Source organism: Perna viridis, chromosome 10 (assembly GCF_037379345.1).
Source record: "Perna viridis isolate PV_CMFRI_1.1 ecotype Kerala chromosome 10, ASM3737934v1, whole genome shotgun sequence".
NCBI lineage: Eukaryota > Metazoa > Mollusca > Bivalvia > Mytilida > Mytilidae > Perna > Perna viridis.
Window position 1 is genome coordinate 10,506,635 of NC_142454.1, and position 24,164 is coordinate 10,530,798.

The 24,164-nt window shown below is 33.6% G+C and overlaps 1 protein-coding gene across 1 annotated transcript in view; it reads right to left on the bottom strand.

Moving 5' to 3' along the window:
- The window catches only part of LOC148604489 (uncharacterized), a 60,514-nt gene that overhangs the window by 5,547 nt on the left and 30,803 nt on the right, over positions 1-24,164 (bottom strand). Inside the window, 3 exon segments of the mRNA XM_088550162.1 lie at positions 6,927-7,003; positions 9,268-9,611; positions 14,726-17,556. Coding sequence (XP_088406288.1) covers positions 6,927-7,003; positions 9,268-9,611; positions 14,726-17,556 — 3,252 coding nt within the window.

The window sequence follows — 24,164 nt, forward strand, 5'->3', positions numbered from 1 at the left end:
TGTTGGTTCACTTAAATCTAAAAAAGAATATACGTAGACTGTTATTGCATGAAATGACCTTAAGATTTATTTCCTACTTGCCAAATTTTTAAAAGTGTTGTAAAGACTGACATTAATCAAATTAATTTTTGAGAGGTTTTTTCTTATGTCAAACATGCCACTGGTATCAAGTTTCATATTTTTTTTTTATTACACATGCTTTTCTTATGAATACATCATTCTATACAATTATTTTAGTTAAAGATTTTATTGTTCTGTTTGAAATTGATATTTATAATGAAACACACATACATGCAATACATTTTCAGTGTTTGTTCGGTTCATGCTAGATACTGATATTAATCACGTTAAAATGAAAGAGATGACTTTCACTTTCACTTCCATTCCAGAAAAGTTCTCGAGATCTAAAATGGTAAGCAGGCATGCCATCGAGTGACATTGCAATGGGAGCCAATGGAACAAAACTTGATTTGATTACTGTCAGAAATTTTTAAAAGATACATTTATAATAGAAGCATTTCCAATATTTGAACGGTCAGAGACCTTTTTCTACATAATCAATGTATTCATGTTCGGGCAGCCTTCAAATCAGATATCCTTTCATTGTCTGGTATAAATCTGTAAACCAGTTTTCCCCAGATTTCACGTAAATGGCAAATGTGAAAGTCGTCAATTGCAATGTTCTGTTTTAACAAATAAAGTTGGTGAATGGAATAGTTTTACTCACCTCCAAAATCACCTTTTGCAAATATGTACAGGATAACTGCTACTCCTAGGAAATGAAAACCTCAAAATAGAAACGATATTTTTTATTACTAAGTAATACAAATTTATTTAAAAAACAAGCATTCTGACAGTAATGCTGATACAATACAGAGTCCCCTTTCAGCCATTGAACTCATTGCCATTATGAGATTTTTTTTTATATATGTGAACTAACAATGGATGGTGTTATTTTTTAACAATCAAGAGAAAATAACTTTTGAACAGCAAAAGCAAATTCCATCAAAATCAAACCTGAGCTTTATTTTACAGTAAATAATAACATTTTTGCATTACAGAAAGCTGCATAAAGACATTCTCTTTCTATCACCTATTAAGAGTTATTTATCTTTTCGTGGTGAGCTGGCTACCTTCAACTTTTAAATGTTGGTCTTTTTCACAAATTATGGCATAGTATTATTACATATCTTGAATTTGAAAAAAAAACTAACCACAACTTAGGGGATTAGTCGTGCAGTCATGACTAAAGGAGTTAGTTACATTTCTTCCCTTTTTTTCCAACTAACCTTACCCATAAGCTTGCAGACATGACTAAACCCCTTAGAAAGGGTAATCAAGGGAACCAAGATTATAGCTGAAAAAATAAAAAGTAACTCAGGGACAGAGATCAGACATGGAAAACAGACACATGGAAAACATACACATACAACAAAGAAAAACAAATAACTTAAATACAAAGTAACAAAAGTAAATGAACAACCCAGACACCATTAAAAACTGGGAGCATGGACAATTGCACCGTTAGGGCACGCGTCCTCTGCTTTTCTAGAAACCCTTGCCAATAGTTACACAAATTTCTTTTTCAACATGTTGTAATTTCAACAAGAGGCATACCTGGTTAAATGTTTGCCTTTGGAAGGCAATAGCTCTAACAAGGAGTTGCCAGACAATTTTGACTCAAATGGAGACTTTATTCAGTATGACTTATTATAAGGATCATTTCAACAATTGAAAGTTTCTTTCTATCTATTAAAGTTTCCAAGATATTGGCTGAAAACTGTAAAAATCATCATTTTTTGCCTTTCAAGTGCAATAACTTAAACAATGGGCCATCCAACAACTTTGATCCTTTGCAGATTATCGTAGGTCTTATAATAAGGATAATTTTGAAAAAAAATCGGCTAAACCTGGCAGTTTTGGAGAAGTATGAAAAAAAACTTCTTAACCCTCTGTTCTATTTTTAGTAACTGCTGTCGTGTTTTTTTTTCTTTTGACAGATAAAAAATTCCCACCATAGAACAGTGCAGAATACCCTAAGCCAAATTAATGGTTCCATAAATATCAAAAAAGGACAATAACTCCAACATGGCTTAACAGATAAAAACGAAATTTGACCACAGATAAGAGGAGAAGAGTTTTGATTAATTGTTAACGATGACAATGACGGATGCCAAATAATAGGTTATAGCTCTCTTTTGGCCAGGTGAGCTAAAAAAGTCCAGGCAATCTAGTAAAATTTTACCCTTAATCTAAACAAATTGCAACAGAAAGTATTTAAATTCTAATGTACAGCATTATAACCCAAATAAACACAGAAAAAAGTCTACCAAAATCTAAGGTGGGGAAACCTTAAAATAAGCAGTTTAAATTTCCTAATTATACTGCATCTGATAAATAAAGGGTAGCAATCGAGAATAAATATTCTTCTTTTTGTGGTTAAAAGATTATTTTAACAAAGACAAAAAATGTTTATAAATAGTTGGCAAATGTAAACAATGAAAACTATTAAAAACAATTCAAAATGATTGAAGGGCAAGGAAATATGATTTTTTTTTTAAATTAAAAATTACCCAAAAACTTTAATATCCCCAATATAATTAAGTGTGTTACATATCATGGTCAGGATAGGTATGATAGTCATTAAGAAGGAAAGTTCCGCAAACGTAACATATTTTACCTGAAATCAATAAAAATAGAACAAAATCTGACAATAATATGATATTTTGTACGGAGTTATCTTCACTATCCAAATGTGATAGAGTTATCTCTCTTTACATGTAAAGTCTGTTTATGTAATCTCGGATATTTTTTTTATTTGTTGACTCTTTAATTATTGAATTACAATTTACAATTGTCATAATGGAAAACAAAATACTTTCAAATTTCAATATAAAATAACCTTTGCTATTGTGTTTCAATGTCATTAGAAACGATATACAAATGTATACATATAATCCTTTTAACTATAATTTGGAAAAATGAACATGTAATTCTAACCTAAACATTGGAATGTGGAACATACAAGGCTTATCAAATGGAAAGATAAGCAGTCAAGATCAAGTATTTGTAAATTTTGTTTCTAAAATTCAAATAGTTTATTTGAAAGAGTAATCAAGGGAACCAAGGCCACAGCGATAATCAAAAGAATGTAATCCATGGACAAATACTAGATATGGAAAACAGACATACACAACAAAGAACATAAAGTAACTAAAATCATACATACAAAGCAACAAAAGCAAAAAAGCAACTCACACTCCACTAAAAACTGGGAGCATGGACCAGGTGCACCGGTAGGGTAGGCATCCTCTGCTTTTCTGGAAACACCTGCCGAGTTGCTCATAAAAAGTCAAGTCCAGGGTGGACAAACGAGGAAAGGAAAAATATGACCTGTTGAATAAATCAGTTTTCATGGTGCAGATGGATACACCATAACCATCCATGAGTTCATGATGACGACCATAAAACTGCTGTAGTGATAACTTCAATCTTGTAGCCAACATAACCCTGTTCAAGAAGCCTATTTGTTAGAGTTCTAGCGTGATACAAAAAGCCTGCGTAGTTTCGGCAAGCTCTGGCATAACGTATGAGTTGTGATATGAACACTCCATACGCAGGTGCTGAAGGGATGTTGCCACAGATGAAAGGAAAGTTGAACTTTTCTGAATGAAAAGTCATCACGTTTGTCGTAAAGGTTGGTCAATAGTTTTCCTTTACCATCGATTTCTAAGTGTAGGTCAAGTCATGAGGCTGACTTCACAGTGTCTGTAGTATCCTTTATCGCAAGTTCTTTTGGGGAGATGCGATGTATCAAATCCCCGAAATTAGGATTGTTTAAAGATAATACGTCATCTATATAGCGGAAACTGAAATTGAAGGATCTATTCTATCTTTCTGATCAGATCAGCTATAAAGTCAGCCTCATAAGAGTGAAGGAATAGGTCAGCAAGTCAAGGAGCACAATTTGTTCCCATTGGAATGCCAACCGTTTGTTGAAAAACACGTCCACCACACTGGACAAATATGTTGTCGATTAAAAATCCCAGCATTTTGTAAACATCTTCCTCTGTATATTTGGAAGATGATTTGGAATTATTTCTTACAAAGTATGAGGAATCTCTATCAAGAACTATATATTTGTATCTAGGTCTACCATCCTTTTTGGAAAAACAACGATGTATAATGTTTTGAAGTTGGGATTTTAACTGAGTATGGGGAATAGAAGTATACAGTGTTGAAAAATCATAGGTTTTAATGCTATTATATTCAGATAATAGTCTTGAACTGATTGTCTCAAAAAGATCATTCGAATTTTTCTGGATCCACATTGAATTAATACCACTACGGGAGTAAGGGATATTGTGGTAGGAGTGTATACCCTCTTTGACAGTTGTGAGTATAGAAGTTAAAAGTTTTGAAAGAGGTTTGGTGGTACATTTTGCACATCCGGCTATGAAACATTGTTTGTATGGATTTTTGTGGAGTTTAGGAATCCAGTACATAGACAGTAAATCACAATCATCGTGTTTGGTAGAGAGATCAAAAGAGTGGTCATGGTCATGAAACATAGTGTGACAGTGGTAACCCACTAAAAGATATCACTGGATTTGTGTGTATTTGTAATAGCAATAGACATAAACATAAAAAGGCCAGACCAAACTCTGGTGGTATTTCCATATATGTTGATCATAATCTATGTAAAGGCATAACAGCACTGCAGAAAAATATAAAGATATTGTATGGGCCAAGGTAGACAAAACGTTCTTTAATTTGAAGAAAGACATATATCTTGGAATAGCCTATTTTTCTCCAGAAACCTCTCTTAATAAAATAGATGACTTGAATGAAAGATATTCTCATTTACTTAGAAATATTGAATATTATAGCCAACTAGGAGATATTCTTATCCAAGGGGACAATTAAATGCATACACCAGTAATATTTATGATTTTGTTTTAACTGATGATACACAATTCCCAAAAATGAATGATCCAAAATATGTTTGTGATTCATTCTAAGCTTTATAAAACTATCTCAATAAAAAAAAAACAAATAGAAGTGGTAAACTCTTGTTAGATTTATGTAGAGAAGGAGGTATATGAATACTTAATCGAAGAAAACCAGGTGATTTACTTGGTAATTACACTTGTAAAATATATAAGGGGTGTAGTGTTATTGATTATTCAATAACATCTCATGACCTCTTCAATAATATTGGAACTTTTAATGTAACTATTTCTGATCATTGAGCAACTAGTTACTCACTGTTCATTTGCTTTAATAACTTAAAAAAATCACAAAAAGGTAATCTTGAACCCCTTCCGGGCAAGTTCATATGGAATGAATAAACACTGGTTAAATACTTAAATAATATTCAAAGCCCTCATGTAAAACAACAGTTAAACGATTTCATGACAAATTTACACACTGACTGTGAAACAGCCATTGAGAACATAAATACAATTTTATATGATACAGCCTTAAAACTCTACTCAACTTATTAAAAGCTTCCCAAAAAATAAAAATAAAAGGAATTCCCCCAAACCATGGTGCACAGAATCTTGCCATGACCTTTGTGTAACTGTACACAAATATTGTTAGCTTGTAAATAAAAATCTTAATAATGGTGAGTACAGGAAAACCTTTTACTCTCTCCGTTCTAAATATAGAAGGCGGTGTAAAGAAGAAGAGAAAAATACAAAGCACAAATATACAATAAGATATCAAACAACTTCAATCAGGATTTTAAATCTTTTTGGAACCTTATGAATAAACTAAACAGGTTATCAGAAAGCAGTAAAGATGAAAAAAAATTATGAAGAATTTATAAATTTGTTTAAAGACATGAATTCTGGTCATTAAAAAAATAACAATTTTCATAAAATGTTAATTTCAAACCTTAAGAATAATCATGCAGAAAATAACCTCAATAATGAACACACTCTCAACAACAGAATAGACTCAAATGAAATATTAAAAGGCAATAAAGACACTAAAATATGGCAAATCAGCAGGAGATGATTTAATTTCAAATGAAATGATCAATTGTGGTACAAATGTCTTACTGAAACCACTATGTAAACTCTTTAACCTAATATTCAATACAGGATCATTCCCTAAAATATGGAACGAGAGTTACATTTCTTTAATATTTAAACAAGAGGCTCCCAGGAGCCTGCATCGCTCACCTTCTTGAATTTTACTTTTCAAAGGCAATAAATTAAACAAGAAATTGTCCAACAATTTTGACTCAAGAAGTCTTTGGTAGGACTATTAAAAGATCTTTCCAACAATTGAAAGTTTCTTTTAATCTATCATAGTTTTCAAGATATTGACTGAAAACTATTTAAAAAAGGTCATTTTTCCCCTTTCAAGGGCAATCATAAAAAATCCCCACATCAGTTCTATACAGGATACCCCAAGGTACATTCTTACCAAGTTTGGTTTTAATTAGTCGAGTAGTTTCAGCGGAGAAGAGTTTTGTATAATTGTTGACGACAACGACGGACGCCAGGTGATTGTAATAGCTCACATGGCCTTTGGCCAGGCGAGCTAAAAAGGAGATAAATCAGGCCCATCAAACTGAAGAGGGATATCAATTACCTCTAATCTGGGTAAACTTTTTAATAAAATTATTCATGGAAGATTGTTTCAATTTATTGAATCCAATAAACAGTTGATAAAAAATCAAATTGGATTCAAATCAAAATCAAGAACTACTAATCACATTTTTACCTTAAAATCAATAATAGATAACTACAAAAGAAAGAAAAAGAAAGTGTCACCTTTATAGACTTTAAAAAGGCGTTTGATACGGTTTGGCGAGAGGTCCTTTTCTATATATTATCAAACAAAAAGTTTCGAATAAAATTTTAATATAATTTATTCTATGTATCAAAACACAAAATGCGGAATTAAATTACCAAACGGTTTAAGTCCATCTTTTCTCTCCAGTTGTGGAGTTAAACAATGTGATGTCCTACGTCCGACCTTTTCTAATCTGTTTATAAATGGTATCTTTGATCAGCTTAAATTGGGAACACTGAACCAATATTAATTGGTAATTTAAAAATTACATCACTGATGTATGCAGATGATATAATTCTGCTGTCAGAAACAGAAAAAGGCCTGCAAAATGCACTTAACATTCTTAATGATTTTTGCATATAATGGAAACTCGAAGTAAACACAAAAAAATCAAAAATGATAATATTCAATTCAAATGGTAAAAGTTTTCTCAACCACTTCAGTATTGATAAAAATATGCTAGAAACAGTAAAATTTTACTGCTACCTGGGCATTACATTAAACTACAATGGTACTTTGAATTCATCAAAACAAAAAGTAACCTAATGGAGAAGGAAAGAAAGGCCTGGTTTAAAATAATTTATTAAAATGTTTTTTGACATTCATCATATCTGAGAATTTTCAACATTTACACCAGGGTTTAATTTCACATAATTCCATTAACATATGCACATAAAAGTTTGAAGAATGTTTTAAGAAGGGTTTTCAGTATAATATAACACATATTGCCTGCGGCAGGGAGTTTTACACAAAGAAATTTACTCGGAATATATATCTACCTCATGTGAACACTTCTCTGGCGTATTATCCTCTAGTGCAGGCAATATGTGTATAATCTTTGTCACTAGACATTTGACAGGTCAATAGTTAATGTATGACTTAACGTATGCTTAATAACTTTGTTAAAATAAAATTTGTAAGCCTGATAAATGCCGCCTATTAGATTTATGAAAAGTTATAATATTGAATAGACAGTACAACTTTGCAAAGGATGAAGTAATAATGCACTCTAATTTGAACAAATCACAGCACCTTGCCATTGCTGCACATTGAATACCTTTACTTTATATATTGCCATACAAATCCAATGAAGAACTTCTAGTTACATTTAAAGCCTTTTATGATGTCGTATTTTCAATTCTACATTGAGACGCCTGAATATTAGATGTGAATGAATTACACATTGGAAAAAAAATATGAAATTTTGCATATATTTTTTATCATTATAAATCACGTTTATTTCCCATGTGAATATCAATTATTAATTACAAAGTGCATGATTAGTTTGATCAACAGTTGCATATAGGATAAAATTAGTAATAAATAAGTTGATATGATGTGCGTATAAATAATCACTTAAACTTGTATCTGACTCAAAGTTATAAAATAAAATAAATTATGCCTACATTTCATGAACATGTCGTAAATATAAATAAAAGCCATAACAATGAAATACATCATAATATAGTTTAAAAAAATGAATTAAATGAACCAGTAATCTGTATGAAAAAAATATATATATATAATTTAATAATTTTAGCTAAATTAGGTTTTGTAGACATTTGTAGAGTTTATCTTTATAAGAACGTTAAGGTCACCCACATTGTGAAATACTGATTACTGAACTTAGTAGGATGTCGATGGTTTTGACACTTTGATGCAGTCAATTCCATAACCTTAACGACCCGCCTGTAACCGAGGTAGTTCTTCAACAGATACAATTAATAAAAGATTTATATGAAAAAAAATGTCGAACTGGTTTTATATGAAGTTCTCTTATGTGTGGCAAATCGTTTTGATATAGATTAAATTAAGAATAAAAATGAATTTATCAAGTTGAAGTTAATAATGCAACAATCGAAAGTAGAGATGTCAATAGTATTAGACATACGGAGACATACTCATGTCATGACTGGAAACTTTTCATGCTTTGATGTGCATTGCTGATGATTGCTACATATTTCTCGGGTTTGTCGTAGTGCCTCGTGATGTTCCATAGTGCTGCGTCATTCGAAACGGATCCAATACGATTGAAGGACGGTGGGACTACGGATTTGGACGGACTCATCAACGACATTCCGGGAAAATGGCTATAATTGATACGGACTGACACGGTACAATAGGGTCATAACACGGTTAAATACGGATGGATAGGTGCCAGGACGTATTCGCTAGGGTGACACAATTTTTTGTTACGATATAGGTAAGGGCCACTACGGAAAACCACGTTCTGATACGATTAAGTACGGAAAACACGGCAGAGGTGATGCAGCTGGCATGCCAATTAATCCCTTCTCAATAACTTTCTTCAAATCACATTGATTCTAAATATGAGCGTCAGAGCACCCACCTTATGCACCAATATTCACCTATCGAAATTTGTAATCGGCGTCGACGAGGGCCATCAGAACTACTACTGAATGATATCCTTTGTAATTGTAGTAAAGGGAACCTCACTTCGGAAGACACCACATGGCTACATGTTTGCCATTCAGAGTACCAAGTATATGGGGAAACTGCCATCTCGCTTGAAACTGCTCAGCTATAGGCAGCCATTGTTCAGGCTCAGTAGGGGTCTGGTTATACTCCTCGGAATCCATTGAATCAATTGCCTCGCAAATATCTCGAACAATACCACTTATTGTGTTGTGATCAATTAAAAAACCATACATCAATGTTCGGTAACTGTTCCTTGTAGCCAAATATCTCAATGTGACCGCTAGTCTAAATCCAGGATCGATGGACTGCCTATTGCAGGTGTTATTCTTAGTAATCCTAGGACCAATAACCTGAAGAAGTTCCTGAAATATGTGTGGGTCTATCTGCACAAAGTTCTTAAATGCCCTGGATTTTCTGATATAATTTCAGCCATTAGGGTCTCATACTGCTCATTGATAGGTCTTCCGAGAGGCCAGTCTCTAGTCCACCATCTCCTCTGCCTCCGTCCCTCCCTACATGTGTCATCAAGAAGCTCAATCACTGTTCTTGCATTTCGAGTCTTATCAATATCAAGACCAAGCCAACTAACTGCAAATATGAGTTGTTAATCGTTTATGTAGGACTGATGACCTAATGCATCTACGACCAGACAAATAAATACCTTTGGCACTACATGTGCAGGATATTTATACAAAATTCTGGTGTCATTTTGATGTCATTTTGGTGACAGTTTGATGCCTGCAAGTGTTGTCATATTCTTATGACAGTGCTCCATCGAGCTTACACTGGACCGTTATAATCCGTATTTTATCGGAATTTATCGTTCTACACAAGTAGTAAACCGTAAAAATTCTTGGGAAACTTGTCTGATCCTTATCAATCAGAAATTCAACGTAATGGGGTAGTACCTTTCCGTTACCCAATCGTAGAACATCGTGCTCTATCCTTAGCAAAATCGTAATGTAACCGTGCTAGCACGCACTTATTCGTAAGTAACCGTACAAGACCTTGGCAATTACTAATCTACGAATAAGGTAGTACAATGTAATTAGGTCATTTCTGAAAATTTGGTCTCATTTTGTTGAAATAAAGCTGTTTTGAGGCAGTCCACACAGAAATTTCTAGTGTTTTGTCAGAAAAAAGTACATATTTTTTTAAATCCCTGGTGTGTGGAGGTTCAAGTCATTTATAAGTAATTTAGTGATTATTCTTATAAAATCCAGTAGGCATGGTAACATACTGAAAAAATATTACTGAGTTTTAGTACAAATCATGGGTGCCTTTCCAAAACTAACAGCCAAATGCTATGTTTTATAAAATATCAGGCACTTAGACACTACCACAGGATGAAAACATGCATGGAGTAGGTGGAAAAAAGGTAATTAGATAATTAGATGAAGGGAGTGTTATTCATATGTAATGTAAAGCTACTGAACAATCTAATTATTTACATAAATGTTGTCTTTGAAAGTGATTTATCTTCTGGAATTCGTTGGCGATCCGTATTTTTAATTTTCAAATATGCATTACCGGTATTAGGATAACAAAAGGCTGAAAATTGAATTTTGCATACTGATATTTTTTCTTTCAAATTCAATAATGACCTGTGATATTAATATTGCCATTTTTCGGATGTTGTCTTAGTTGATAAGTTTATTTCGGCAGTTCGTTTTCCACATTCTAGCTTATTTTTTTAAGTTTGTTTGCTGAATTAAGATCAAGAAAAAAGTCTTGCACTTCGAAGTTTTATTTCTTAAGGGAAAAGTATGTGAACATAAGCAATAATATAATGTATACACAAGAAAAAATAAATAGACAATATTGTGAGTCATTGAAATCAGCTTGGCAAGAAATAATGGCGTATGAACAAAGACAGTCCTGGGACGATTGAAAAACTACTTTTTACCAAACCTTGCAACTTTAAACGCAAGTTTTTGTACAAATCAAGCAAAAAGGGAAACATCGGAAACATGCGTGTAAAAAAAAAAACCACCGATATGACAATACAATTTATTTCATGGATACCTTCTCTACTTGAAAAGACAATTATTTGATACTAAAATTTGCTCTAATATACTAAAAAAGAATGCAAGACAAATGAAGATTTCGGCAGTTATTTTCTCTTGAAAAGTTCAATATCAGTGAATTTTAATGAAATTATAACTCAATTTACCAAAGTGATATTGAAAATCTTGTCTTTTACCTCAAATCCGATGGTGCAAATAGTCAAATTCATATTTTCCACGGTTACACATTCACATTGACGAAATTTCAATGTATTTGGATTAGTTGCAACATCATCCAGATAAAGACTAAAATGTCCCTGTTTCAAAACAAGTTACAGTAAACAAAAGGCTCTCAAAAGGCCTGAATTGCTCACCTGGCAAACCATTTCCTATTATCTTAGTAGGTATGTTAATGAATGCTGTCAGTTAAAACGAGTACCTAGGCACTGAAAAATGTTGGAACTGCCTTTTAAGTATTTAAGAACCTCTGAAAAAAATTGGGCAGGACTACCGCTATGCCGTTTTATTCCACTGGGTCTGAGAGGTCATTTGCACACTATACATTTGCTTAGAAGGAACATAAAATAAAGTTAAACCTTGGCTTTACAACATTTCCGTCACCATCTTTCAATTCAGGAGACAATGTTTACTAACTTAACCAAGTATCATTGAAATCAAAGCAAGAACAAAAGATATCGAGAAAATGACCATCCAGAACAAACTATCGTCGTAACCATCCAATTGAAATCACAATTTTACTTGAAGAATCCAAGAATCACTGAAATTCGATCAACTGGCGAAAATGGTCCGTAAATGGCCTAAAAAAAATCAAAACTGGCAGACAACTCAAAATGTCCTGTTTATATAATTTTTAAGCTGAGGGAAAAAAAGCAAAAAAAAAGCATTTTGATCCCAATGTTCTATTTTTAGTAACAACAGTCATGAATTTTGGCCGATGAAAAAAGAATTATATAATCAGTTTGTGCTGAAAATCCTAGAAAACAATTATGCCAACTTTTAATAAATTTTGTTCCACGGTTTCAGAAAAGATTTTTAAATTTGAAAGGGTGAAAAACGATAGAAAAAATATATTTCAGAGGTCATTATCCTTACATCGGACGACGAATCACTTTGAAAATTTCGGCACAAGTCCTTCTTTTGGTGGTGAACAATGTTACTCTCTATCAGAATTTTGCTATATTCAAGTTTTTGAATTATTGCAAAAAAGTAAATTTTGACCCTCTATATTCTATTTCTAGTAACGGCGGCCATGTTTTTTTTTTTTGTTTAACCAATGAAAAATATAAAATTCAAATGATCATTAGTGCGAAATACCCTTAAAACAATTATGCAAACTGTCATACTTTCTTTAAATTTTGTCCCATGATTTCAGAGAAGATCTTCAAAGTTGTACAGGTGAAAAACGATATAAAAATATGTTTCTAATCATTTTGAAAATGTCGACATTAATCCATCTGATGGTGGACATACCAACTTTCTTTAATTGATTACAGCACAGAAGTTTCTGAGGAGACGATTTTTGAAAGTGATAACATCAAAAACACCAAAAGGGTAATTACTACAACATGGATCAACAGATTATTATGTCTTTACTGATCACACGATCTTTATTCACTGAATTAAACACGGCCAAATTATAAGTAACATTCATATAACCCACATTCATTTAAAATAGTTTCAAGATTGAGAATCCTCTATAAATGATGAAAAAATTATAGCACATTATACAATATATCAAACAAAAAAACTGTATCTTGACTCGAACAAAATAATTCTTACACCAAAAACCAATAATGCTATATTTGATTAGCACATCAATAGGATACTTGCCAAGTTCTCCATTCACAATAGAGCAAAGAGTACGTCTGCATGTCTGTTTTCCATGTCAGGTCTTTGTCCCTGGATAGCATTCTTTTGACTACCGCTATAACCTTGGTTCCCTTGATTACTCTTACAAAACAATCTTATAACATTTTGAACAAAAGAGGTTGCACATCATTACATTGTACATTGTCATTACACAACACTTATATAACAGTGTATTTTGGGACTACCATAACATCAAACGGTCGGAGTTGAGTATTTGGTCAATTTCTTCTGTTCTTCTATCAATGCTACATATAGCTTTGTTTTACTTGCCTTCTGAATTATTCCTTATTATTTTTAAAAATATCATCAAAGGAAGTAAACACTTTTTTTTCATATTTATATGAATACCTTTAGGAGTAAAAAATTTGCTAATTTATTACTAACATCCAAAAAGGAGTCCCTCAAATTTTCAGTTTATTTAAAAACTAGGTCTTCATTTTTTCCCAGAAATAATAGAATATTATTAAGCTGAAAAATTGTCAGAAACATATTATAAGGTCATTAAAGATGTACTGAGTTATATAAAAGTAATTTCATTTGGACTATATTTTTGTGTAGTGTTCAAAATCAGTAGGGAAGTTCCAGGCATAAACCGATAGATCCCCCCCCCCCAAAAAAAAAAAAAAAAAAAAAATGTTTACACTTGCTTCAAAGTGCTTCTAGTTTAAAATTGTAATAAATGCACGTCTGTTTTGATACATGCCAACTTTTCAAAATGCTCGTGTTTTTTTTTAAAGATTACGTAGGCATAACAATTCTATAAATCCTTTTAATGGGTTTTCAAATTTATCTCGATTTTTTGGGGTATTTTAAAGGTAAGATACAATGAAGTTAAGTTATAAATGGAAGAGTTTACAATCAATGTAACCAAAATTCTAGCGGAAATCAAACGAATGTAATCCAGGGACAAAGACAGACATGGACAACAGACAAACACAACAAAGAACATGAAGTAACTGACATAATGAAGTAACAGAAGTAAATAAGCAACTAGAACTCCATTAAAAACTAGGAACATGGAACAGGTGGACCGGCAGGGTAAGCGTCCTCAGCTTTTCTAGAAACACTCATCGAGTTGCTCACAAAAAGTCCGGGGTATACGAAAGAGGAAACGAAAACTTTGACACGTTCAATAAATCAAGGTGCAGATGGATGCGTCGCCACGATCCACGAGTTTATGATGACGGCCATAAAACTTCTGTAGGGATGACTTCAACTTTGTAGCAACATAACCCTGATCCAGAAGCCTAGTTGTATGAAGTCTAGCGCGATACAAAAAGCCTGCATAGTTACAGTAAGCTCTGGCATAACGTATGAGTTGTGATATGAAAACTCCATACGCAGGTGCTGTAGCGATGTTGCCACAGGTTAAAGGAAAGTTGAGAATTCTAACTGAAAAGTCATCACGTTTGTCTTAATGTTTGGTCAATATTTTTCCTTTACCGCCGATCTCTAAGTGCAGGTATAAATTGCTCTCAAGAAACTTTAGCTTAGGAGCTCTCATGGTGGAATCCCCTAAAAATAGTGGCAGTTGACTAACACGTCCTTTCAATACAAAAGAGCATAGCGCCCATATATCAAAGAGCAGTTTCATTTTCCCCTAACAATATATCAACTATTTCAACGTGGTCGTCGTTATTAATTCTTCTAACCACAGTTTCTAGGCTGTTTCCAAAACTATCACTGATGTCAGTTTCAGCACCATGTTGAACTAAATATTGTGTTACGGATTTATGTCCATTTATGGCACTTTTCCACAGAGGTGTTTCTCCTAAATTATTCTTCTGATTAATATTGGCACCATAAGTAACCAATAATTTGGTAAGTGAATCATTCCCAGAAGTGGCAATTTGATGGAGTGGTGTATCGCCATCTTTATTGGCCTTCTTTACATCAGCATTATTCTCTATTAGTATTTTCGCAATGTCGGTTCTGTTCTCATAGCATGCAACGTATAGTGGAGTCCATAAATCCCTGTCTGTAGTGTTCACATTAGTGGTATGTTTTAATAACAGCCGTAATATGTCGGAGAACCCTTCCCGACATGCAATGTAAATTGCATTCAAACCACCACTGTCAAGGCACTCCGTGTTTACACCTTGATCTAAAAGTAACTTCAGTATAGGAATGCGTCCGTTCTCACATGCAATATGTAGCGGTGTTCTACCGTATTTATCTTTCATATTCAAAGCAGTAACTTTTTGTGAGGTACTTACAGTTTCCCCTTCTACATCTTTGCATTTTAACAAAAGTTCAACAATATCTGTATGTCTTTTTTGACATGCAATATGAAGCGGGGTATGTGTTTCCTTGTTTACACAGTTTTTGTCTGCGTTGTATTCAAGCAAACACTCTACGACACCAGTATGTCCATGACTAGTTGCAGCATGAAGAGGTGAATTCATCCCATTATTACAAAAGTTAATATCAGCATGTTTCAAAAGCAAAAGGTTCACTATTTCTGAATGTCCGTTCATTGCTGCAAGATATAACGGAGTATTGCCTTTCTCATCACCTTTGTCAACCTGAACATTTTCTTTTAACAGTTCCGTTGTGATTTCTAAATAACCCTTTTCACATACAATGTGAATAGGATTTTTTTTTCCATCTAATGTATCTATATTAAGATTTGCTTTTTGTTCGAGAAGAAGTTTAACAACATCTAATTTGTTCAATTCACATGCATGATGTAATGCAGTTCTTCTTTTGTTATCTACACAATCGATATTTGCATCATGGGACAGAAGTAACTTACATATTTCAATATGTCCTTTCCGACATGCTAAATGTAATGGTTTTAGACCTTTCTGATCAGAAACATTTACTTTCGCATTTTTTTGCAATAATATTAAAGCTAAATTTATGTGTCCATTATTACAAACCAAATGCAGCGCTGTATCTAAAGTAAAAGGGTTTTGTTTGATTGCGGCTTTCTTTGACAAGAGAGATACAACTGTTTCAACATAACCTCCTGCACATGCAAGATGTAACGGTGTATTTCCTTTTTTATTCGTTGCATCAAAAAATCCCTTCCTTTTTAACAATACTTCAACCACAGCTTTGTGTCCTTTAATTGCTGCAAGATGAAGAGGGGTATTTTCATTATTATCCTTCATGTTTACCCTCGACCGGTCCAAATCAGCAAAAAACTTAACATAATCGTCATATCCTTGATCAGCCACAGCATGTAATACAGTGGACTTGTTTGTGTCCTCTTTAAAATCTTTACAAGTAAAATTGTCACGTAGATAGTCTAGAAATAGGTTTCTAAATTCTGGGAGATTATTGTTGGTGTCCAAGAATACATCCCAAAATAATCCTGACTTTATATCCATTAACAAACGATCGAAGTAGAGTTGATCTAAACGTGGTGGAATTGATACACATTGATTTGTTGCTCTATATTTACTAAATTGATCAAGTGTAAATCTGTCCTTTAAAACTGACCATTTCCCATACTTAAGTAATGATTTCATAATATATTTACTAATACAAAATGTTATACCATTGAATAGTTTTTCACTTTTGAATTTATACATTGTGTTTTTTTCAACTACAAAAGAACCTTTCAATGACACCAAGTACTTTAAAAGTAATTGTTTACTAGGAGCTGATTTAAGACCAACTTCACGAAACAAAAAATTTAGCTTATCATTATCCTTATGATTTTCGTTTGTGAGTAGGTCAATTTTGATTGAATTGCCTAAAATAACTATCAATGAAAATATTATGAAATTGATATCTAAGTGTTTGAACAATTGGTCTATTTCATACTTTATATACATGCGAGGATTTACAACCTCTTCAAATCCACCTGCTGTTTTTACACTACAATAATAACATAGTTGTGGAAAAAAATCGAATTCCATAAGTACCTTATCACCTAGCCCATTAATTTCATCACCGATATAAGAATGTCCAATACTTCGCCTTTCACTTATGTTAAGACAAATACCTTCAGACAGAAAACATATTTCAATAAAAGGCAATAGACACCTATCATCAATTAGATTATATACATATGATCTACATGTGGCTATAAGTTTTAAATCCTTATTTCTAGACAATAAGATTTGAACTCGCTGGTTTTGTTTTCCCCACCAATCTCTGTTATGCTCTTCAATAAAATGTTTTCCAAAAATATCATCGATGAAAAGCAATTGTTTTCCTTTTGGCTTTGAATATCTTATTGTGTCATTTATGTCACACACAAGCATCAAATCATATCCCTCTGACTCAGTCATATAGAGGATAACATAGTTAGCAGTTACAGTTTTACCACAACCAGGAGGTCCTGTTATAACAACACACTGATTTGTCCTAATAGATTCCTTTACAGCAGCTGATGCTCTGGTCGGTACAAACGTTTTTAAAGCGTGTTTCCAATTGTCAACTTCTTTTTGCTGTAACCCTGGAGAAGAAAACAAGCATATTCAACATCCATGCAAAAACCTTAAAAGTGCCATTTATAATATCAATTTCTTTTACAATGTTAACATGATTATAATACCTGATATCTAGCACCATTAAAATTATTTAACTTGTAATATACTTATTCGATTGAGGAGCATGTTGTGCTTCTTGTTGGTAAAAAAATATAGTTTAACATGGTAGTTTTGTTCAAGCTAATGAACACAAACTTTGGCGAGCATATAATTTTAACATAGCATGAGTAATATACCAGTAAGGATAATTTCAGTAAATGCCATTTATCATATCAACAAGGAACAAAGGACCAAATGAAGCACCATAAAAATTCCTTTATTTCTAATTGATAAATATGTAGCTGCACATGTTCAGTGTGCATATACACACTGTGCTTATATATATATATTTTTTTCAACTTTTGAGTTACAGATTACACAAAGTAAGTACGCTTGGCAAATAAAGCGACATAATTTATAAATCTTAATTTTCATTTACAAAAATCAATTCCAAGAATATGTTCCCCGTCGAAAGATTAATGCAAAAAAAAAAAAAAAACAAAAAAAAAAAAAAAACAAACAAACAAACAAACAAACAAAAAAACAAAAAACAAAAAAAAATTGCCATTATCAAAATTTTGCTTTTCAATACCGCTCTGATTGTGATTTAAAGTAAAAAATCCGTATTTTGAAATAACTAAACTAACATAAATGAATGACAATTGTATGAGACATCCTGAGATGATTGTCTTCATGATTTTTTGCCTTCAAAAATCTTAAATGATATCATTTGATATAATTGTGTATTATAATTTCACAGGGACCAGTACAAAACTGAGTATGAGAACAAATTGAAAGAGGAACTGGAACAGATCAGAACTAAAACCAACTCAGAAATAGACAGACTGAGAACCAGTACTAGGGAGATGTATGAAAGAGAAAACAGGTAAACCTCAAATACCTGGCCCCAGTATCACAAAACTAAAAAAAAATGCTTAATTCTGAAAACAAAATTTTAACATCATTTTCGACGACTTTGATTATTTGAGTTACTGTGGATGTTAAGAATATTCTTAGGCATATTTTTCAAGGTTTGTGTCACTGGGGCCTGTTGGTTAAAGGAAGGGTCAGGTAAACATGAACATACCAATATTTTTAAGAAGCTGTCTTTTTAAGATTCATGGAAAATTTCAATTTAGTGCTTCAGTGGATATCAAGTAACATAATCTGATTTGGCTGTAAAAAATGGTATAGGTTCTCATGCACCACCTCATCCCTAAATCACTCCTGCATTAGAGATTTTTATTCTGCTGGAAAAAAAATCAAAAATAAAAAAGCTGGATATTTTTCCTGTTTCCATTTGATAAATTTGTCATCAGGATTGTTTGCATGCTTGAAGGGAAGGTTTAAAATGCTTTAGATGCAGTAGTTTGACAGATTAAAACATGCCTATTAAAATCATGCCAAATTGCTTTGATGCCATGGAGTATGATACACAATTGTACCTCCACATGCATTGTTTTATGAACTCTATAATACATATTTATCAGCTTGAGCAGTATATATCATGAAATGTTTCACAGAAGAGATCTATTTGTTTCTGACAAAATAAAGGCCACCCTCCCACATCAACTTGTTTTTTTTTTTTTAAAGTGGTCTGAAAACCTAGAAATATTTTGTACAGCCTTGGTTCTATGATAATAGTTTTGGAAAAAATTAAAGTTATTTTCCTTGTAGGTAGAATAATGGTGCATTCTATGGCCTCCATCACCAATGCTCTATCCTCCGTTAGTATATTGCCCAGGTTCAATCCTTGAAACCCTTTTTAAATAAAAGGTCCAATAGAACTTTGATTTTCCACTACTAGAAGACAGAATTTATGAAACCTTTGGTGAAATTTCTGAACTCTGAAACAATCTAAACAATGTATTAAAAAATAAAAACATCTTCTGACCCCTTAATCACCCACAGCATTATTCTGAATCAGACAACTATATGCATGGTTTTTGTATTACTTTCTGTCCTCAAATCTTTGAGTTTTTCCTCAAATACAAATCTCAAGTGATCTGATTGGTCGCAATTTGAGTTGAGGAAAGATTTGAGGAAAATCTCAGTTTGAGATTGTTTATGACACTGGGCTCTGTTAAGTTTTGTTTTAGCATCAGTAATAAAAATTTAGATCCTGCCTGACTTAAGACAGTATGGAATATCACAGTCTGTTTTCACAACACACATTGGGAAAGCTAGTTTTTAAACTCAAATGAATATTGAAACTATAATTACTGGTACAAGGAATTAAGAAACAATACCAAAAATATAGAAGTGAAACTTTTAGGAATGAACCTGTTTAAGGGAAATGCTGCAGAGGACATTGTCCCTGTATGTTTTGTTTACCAAACTATATCTGTTTATTTCTAAAAACTCACTTAGGGATAATGCTAAACAACACTTCGTGTAATCAAGGGAACCAAGATTTTACCGGAAACCAAACAGACCCACATAGCAAAGAACATAAAATAATACATACAAAGTAACAAGAATAAATAGGCAACTCGGACTAAAATCTGGGAAAATTAACCAGGTGCACCGATAGGGATAGCGTCGTCTGGTTTTCTAGAAACACCCACCGGCCCATAATAAGTAAAATACAGACTAAAGGAAAGAGGGAAGAGAAACTATGACACGTTGAACAAATCATATCTCATTGTACAGCTGGATACATCGTAACAATCCACGAGCTTACTTTGCACTTCTGTAGTGATGTCCTCAATCCTGTAACCCTGTTCCAGAAGCCTTATTGTAAGAGGCCTAGCGCGGTAGAAAACGTCTGTGCAGTTATGGCAAGCTCTGGCATAACGTATGGGTTGTGATATGAAAACTCCATACACAGGTGATAAAAGGATGTTGACACAGATTACATGCATGTTGACAATACGGAACGAAATCATGTTTGTCGTATAGTTTGGTCAATAGTTTTCTTTTACCATCGATGTCTTAGTGAAAGTCAAAATATACGGCTGACTTCATAGTGTCTCTAGTATCCTTTATCTCAAGTTCTTTGGGGTAAATGCGATATACGGAAGCGAGCCCCGAAACTACGATTGTTTAACGATAATTAGTCATCTATATAGGGAACAATCAGATTAATGGATCTAGCTAAACGATGTTACTTTTTTGGATCAGATAAATGGGTCCACCTCACTGTACAAATGTGTATTATCATTTTGAAAGTATCTTCTTCGATGTATTTGGAAAATGATTAATCGTTCTTTACAAGTGTGAGGGATCTCTTCCAAGAACTACATATTTGTATATAGATGTACCGTCTTTTTTTCAGAGAAACAACGATATATGATGTTTTATGAGTGGCTATTTAAAATAAGTATGGGGAAGGAAATATAAAAAGTTGAAAAATCATAGGTTTTTATGCTATTGTTTTCTAATAATAATTTGAATTGAGTGTTTGCGGAAAATCTGTCGAATTTTCAGGATCCACACTGAATTAATCCCACCACGGGAGTAACAAGTGTCGTAATAGGACTGGAAACCCTCTTTAATAGCTGTGCATCTTGCAGATCCAGCTATGTAGCCTTCTTTGTAAGGATTGTTGTTGAGTTTAGGAATCCAGAATATAGACGGTAGATCACAATCTCTGGCAGAGAGACTAAAGTTTGTTTGTTTGTTTGTTTGTTGGGGTTTAACGCCCGCAGTTGCTCTGTCAGCACAGTAACCTAGCTACCGGCTAGGGTTCTGAGCACTATTTAGTTGCCTTTTACAACAAGCTTAGCGCTGCTGCAGGCCTATTCTTTTGACACCCGGACCTGCACGGGTTGGCAGAGAGACTAAAAGAGGAGAGCACAAAGTCCTCGTTTCCACTATCCCTTCTTTGGAATGTGTGATAGCAGTGTAGGTCTTATTACTGCTATCACTAGTAGCCGAATTTGTTTACTGAATCGGCCATTTCCTATTTAATATCTACTGAAAACTCTTGGAGGCTGGGATTTTCAATATTGCTAAATATTATTTTTCTGCTCCTCTTAATTTTTTTTTCCAATAACACAAGAATTAATATTTTTTTCAAGAATATTGCAGATTTTTTTTTTGCAAGTCAAATTTATGGTAAACAAAAAAAAAACTATCAAGGGAGTATAGATATTAAGATCAATCAGATATTTCATTCTTGTTATGACTAAATAAAATTAATTAGCAGATTAACATCTCAAAGGGGATGAAACTTTCAAAATCAAGATTTTTTTCCGTTATTTTCTTGTTTTTAGGCACTATAATATACAAATCTTCCATTTTTTTGGTGACCAAAATAATGTTTCCTCTCTAAAACTGATGTGGGTATGGATTAAGAACATGTCAAATAGCTACAATTAGGCTAGGAAATATTAGGTCAGGATTAAAAACCAAAACCAAATCCTTGCCAACCATCCCACATTTTTGGTGAGGGTTGGATGAAATTTACTTGGCCTAAACAAGACATGGCTTTGCCTGTAGCCAGGGATTGAATAAAGTTCTGCTTTTTCTTTCTAAACAATAACCCAGCATGAGAATATATAGGACTCATGCAGAATGGGAAGCTTCCCCTGCAATAGCACAAGAAAATCCGGGACTCATTCAGACCGGTAGCTTCCCTGCAAATCTGCAATAGCACGAGAAAGTCTGGGACTTATGCAGGGAAGCAACCCATGTCACAATCAATTATGCATGGCCAATCTATAGTGATCACCTTGTATAGCACCCCAAAATATATCAATAATCAAAGAGCAATCCATGATGTAATTCATGATTATTGTATATTATGTCTAATACAAATTCTTGCACACTTATAATGAAAACTATGGGCGACAGGAGATAACCTTGGCACATTGAAGGATGTTGAGAGTGTTGAATTTTAGATGACTTGGTGTTTTCGTAGAATCCATGAATAATCTTTGCTATTTGACAGGGATTCTATAGTGTTCTTTACGATTTGACAGGGATTCTATAGTGTCTTAGTTCCTTCCAAAGAGTATTTCTGTTAAATTTGTCGAAGGCTTTCTTGAATTACACAAAGTTGATGTAGAGAGTTGATTTCCATTCTATCGACTTCTCGATGATAACCCGTAATGTGGCAATTTGGTCAAATACATGATCGGCCGCATCGGAATTCTGCTTGCTCATCACAGATGTTTGTATTTATTGTTTCTTTCCAGAATGACTCTTGCTAGGATTTTACTTGGTAGGGAGAGTAGCTGAGTTCCTTATCAGTTTTTGGCAGTTGCTCAGGTCACCCTACTTTGGAAGCTCAATGATGCAACCTAAACTCCACTCATCAGGAATTTCCACTGTTTCCCAGATGTGTTCGAACAGTTTATGCCAGAAGTTGTAGGGCCCCTTGTGGGTCAAAGTGTGTTGATTATAAATATGGCCAGTTTTATATATTGTAAATTTCGATATGCTGTACAAGAATATGCCCGTAACAGCGATGATCTTGTCGTAAAAGGCGACGAAATAGTGCCCAGAAGGCTGGCGGGCGGCTAGGTCTCTCTGCTCACAGAGCAACTGGGTTGTATGTCCCAGGTGGTAGAATGGGATAACCCAAACATTTCACACGCTAGGGTTGTCAGGCCATAATACGAAAAACCTGACCACAAACCACAGTGATGCAACGTGTTGGGAAAGATGTCATGTTCCTTGCACGTTAAATTACCAATCTTTGGTTATGCTACAGGAGTAGGAACAATTGTGATCCGCAACAGAAGGTTAAATTACCTGACCCTTCCCAACTCACCTAATATCCAGTGGTAATCAAAATTATCCTTGTGTCCCATCCAATTTTCCATTTCATCATTATGTCATGTTCATTTTATCATCTGTTTCATGTTTGTAACCGGCATATAGCTGAAATATTTCTGCTCAATTAATCAATCAAGATTTTTTAGGAGTTTTCTGGGTTTATCTTCAAGACAATAGGTGGAATTTCGTCCGGTCCTGTGGCTTTTAAAATCTTGGTTCTCTGTAGGGCTTTTATGATTTTTGATTGGGTCAGTATGCGCATCAAGGTCTTCTGCGGGTTTTAGATCGGGATCCCTGGAGCGTCTGATATATTTTCTCCATTTAAAAGTGGTCGATCTAGGTTTGTTATATCATTACCATCTTTGTCTTTCCCTAGTTTGGATGTGTTGGTCTTTCTACTTGCCAGTTGGCGTGTGATGTTGTACGCAGGTTTGATGTCATTTTTGACCATTGCATCATTTTCCGGAAATTCCCAGGTTGTTTTGTGTATATCCTTGTTAGGGAATGGGAATATCGTACCTCCTATGACCATATCTTTCTGGGAGCAAAATATCTGCAAAAAGTTGTCCATTTTTCGTTGATGGTACAAATTCCTTTTTTCCCCGTGATAAGTTCTCTCCCTGTGTTATCTTATTCAAACATTGGCATTCACATCACCCATTACAATCAAGATGACCCGAGTGTTGTTCAATCTTGGGTAGCTTGGGGCTGGTTGTAAAACTCACGTTTGTCTCTTTACTCTGCTACGTTGGTAGGAGCGTTGCATTGAATAACTGTTACTTTCTGTATCTTTAAAAATAAATCTTGCCAT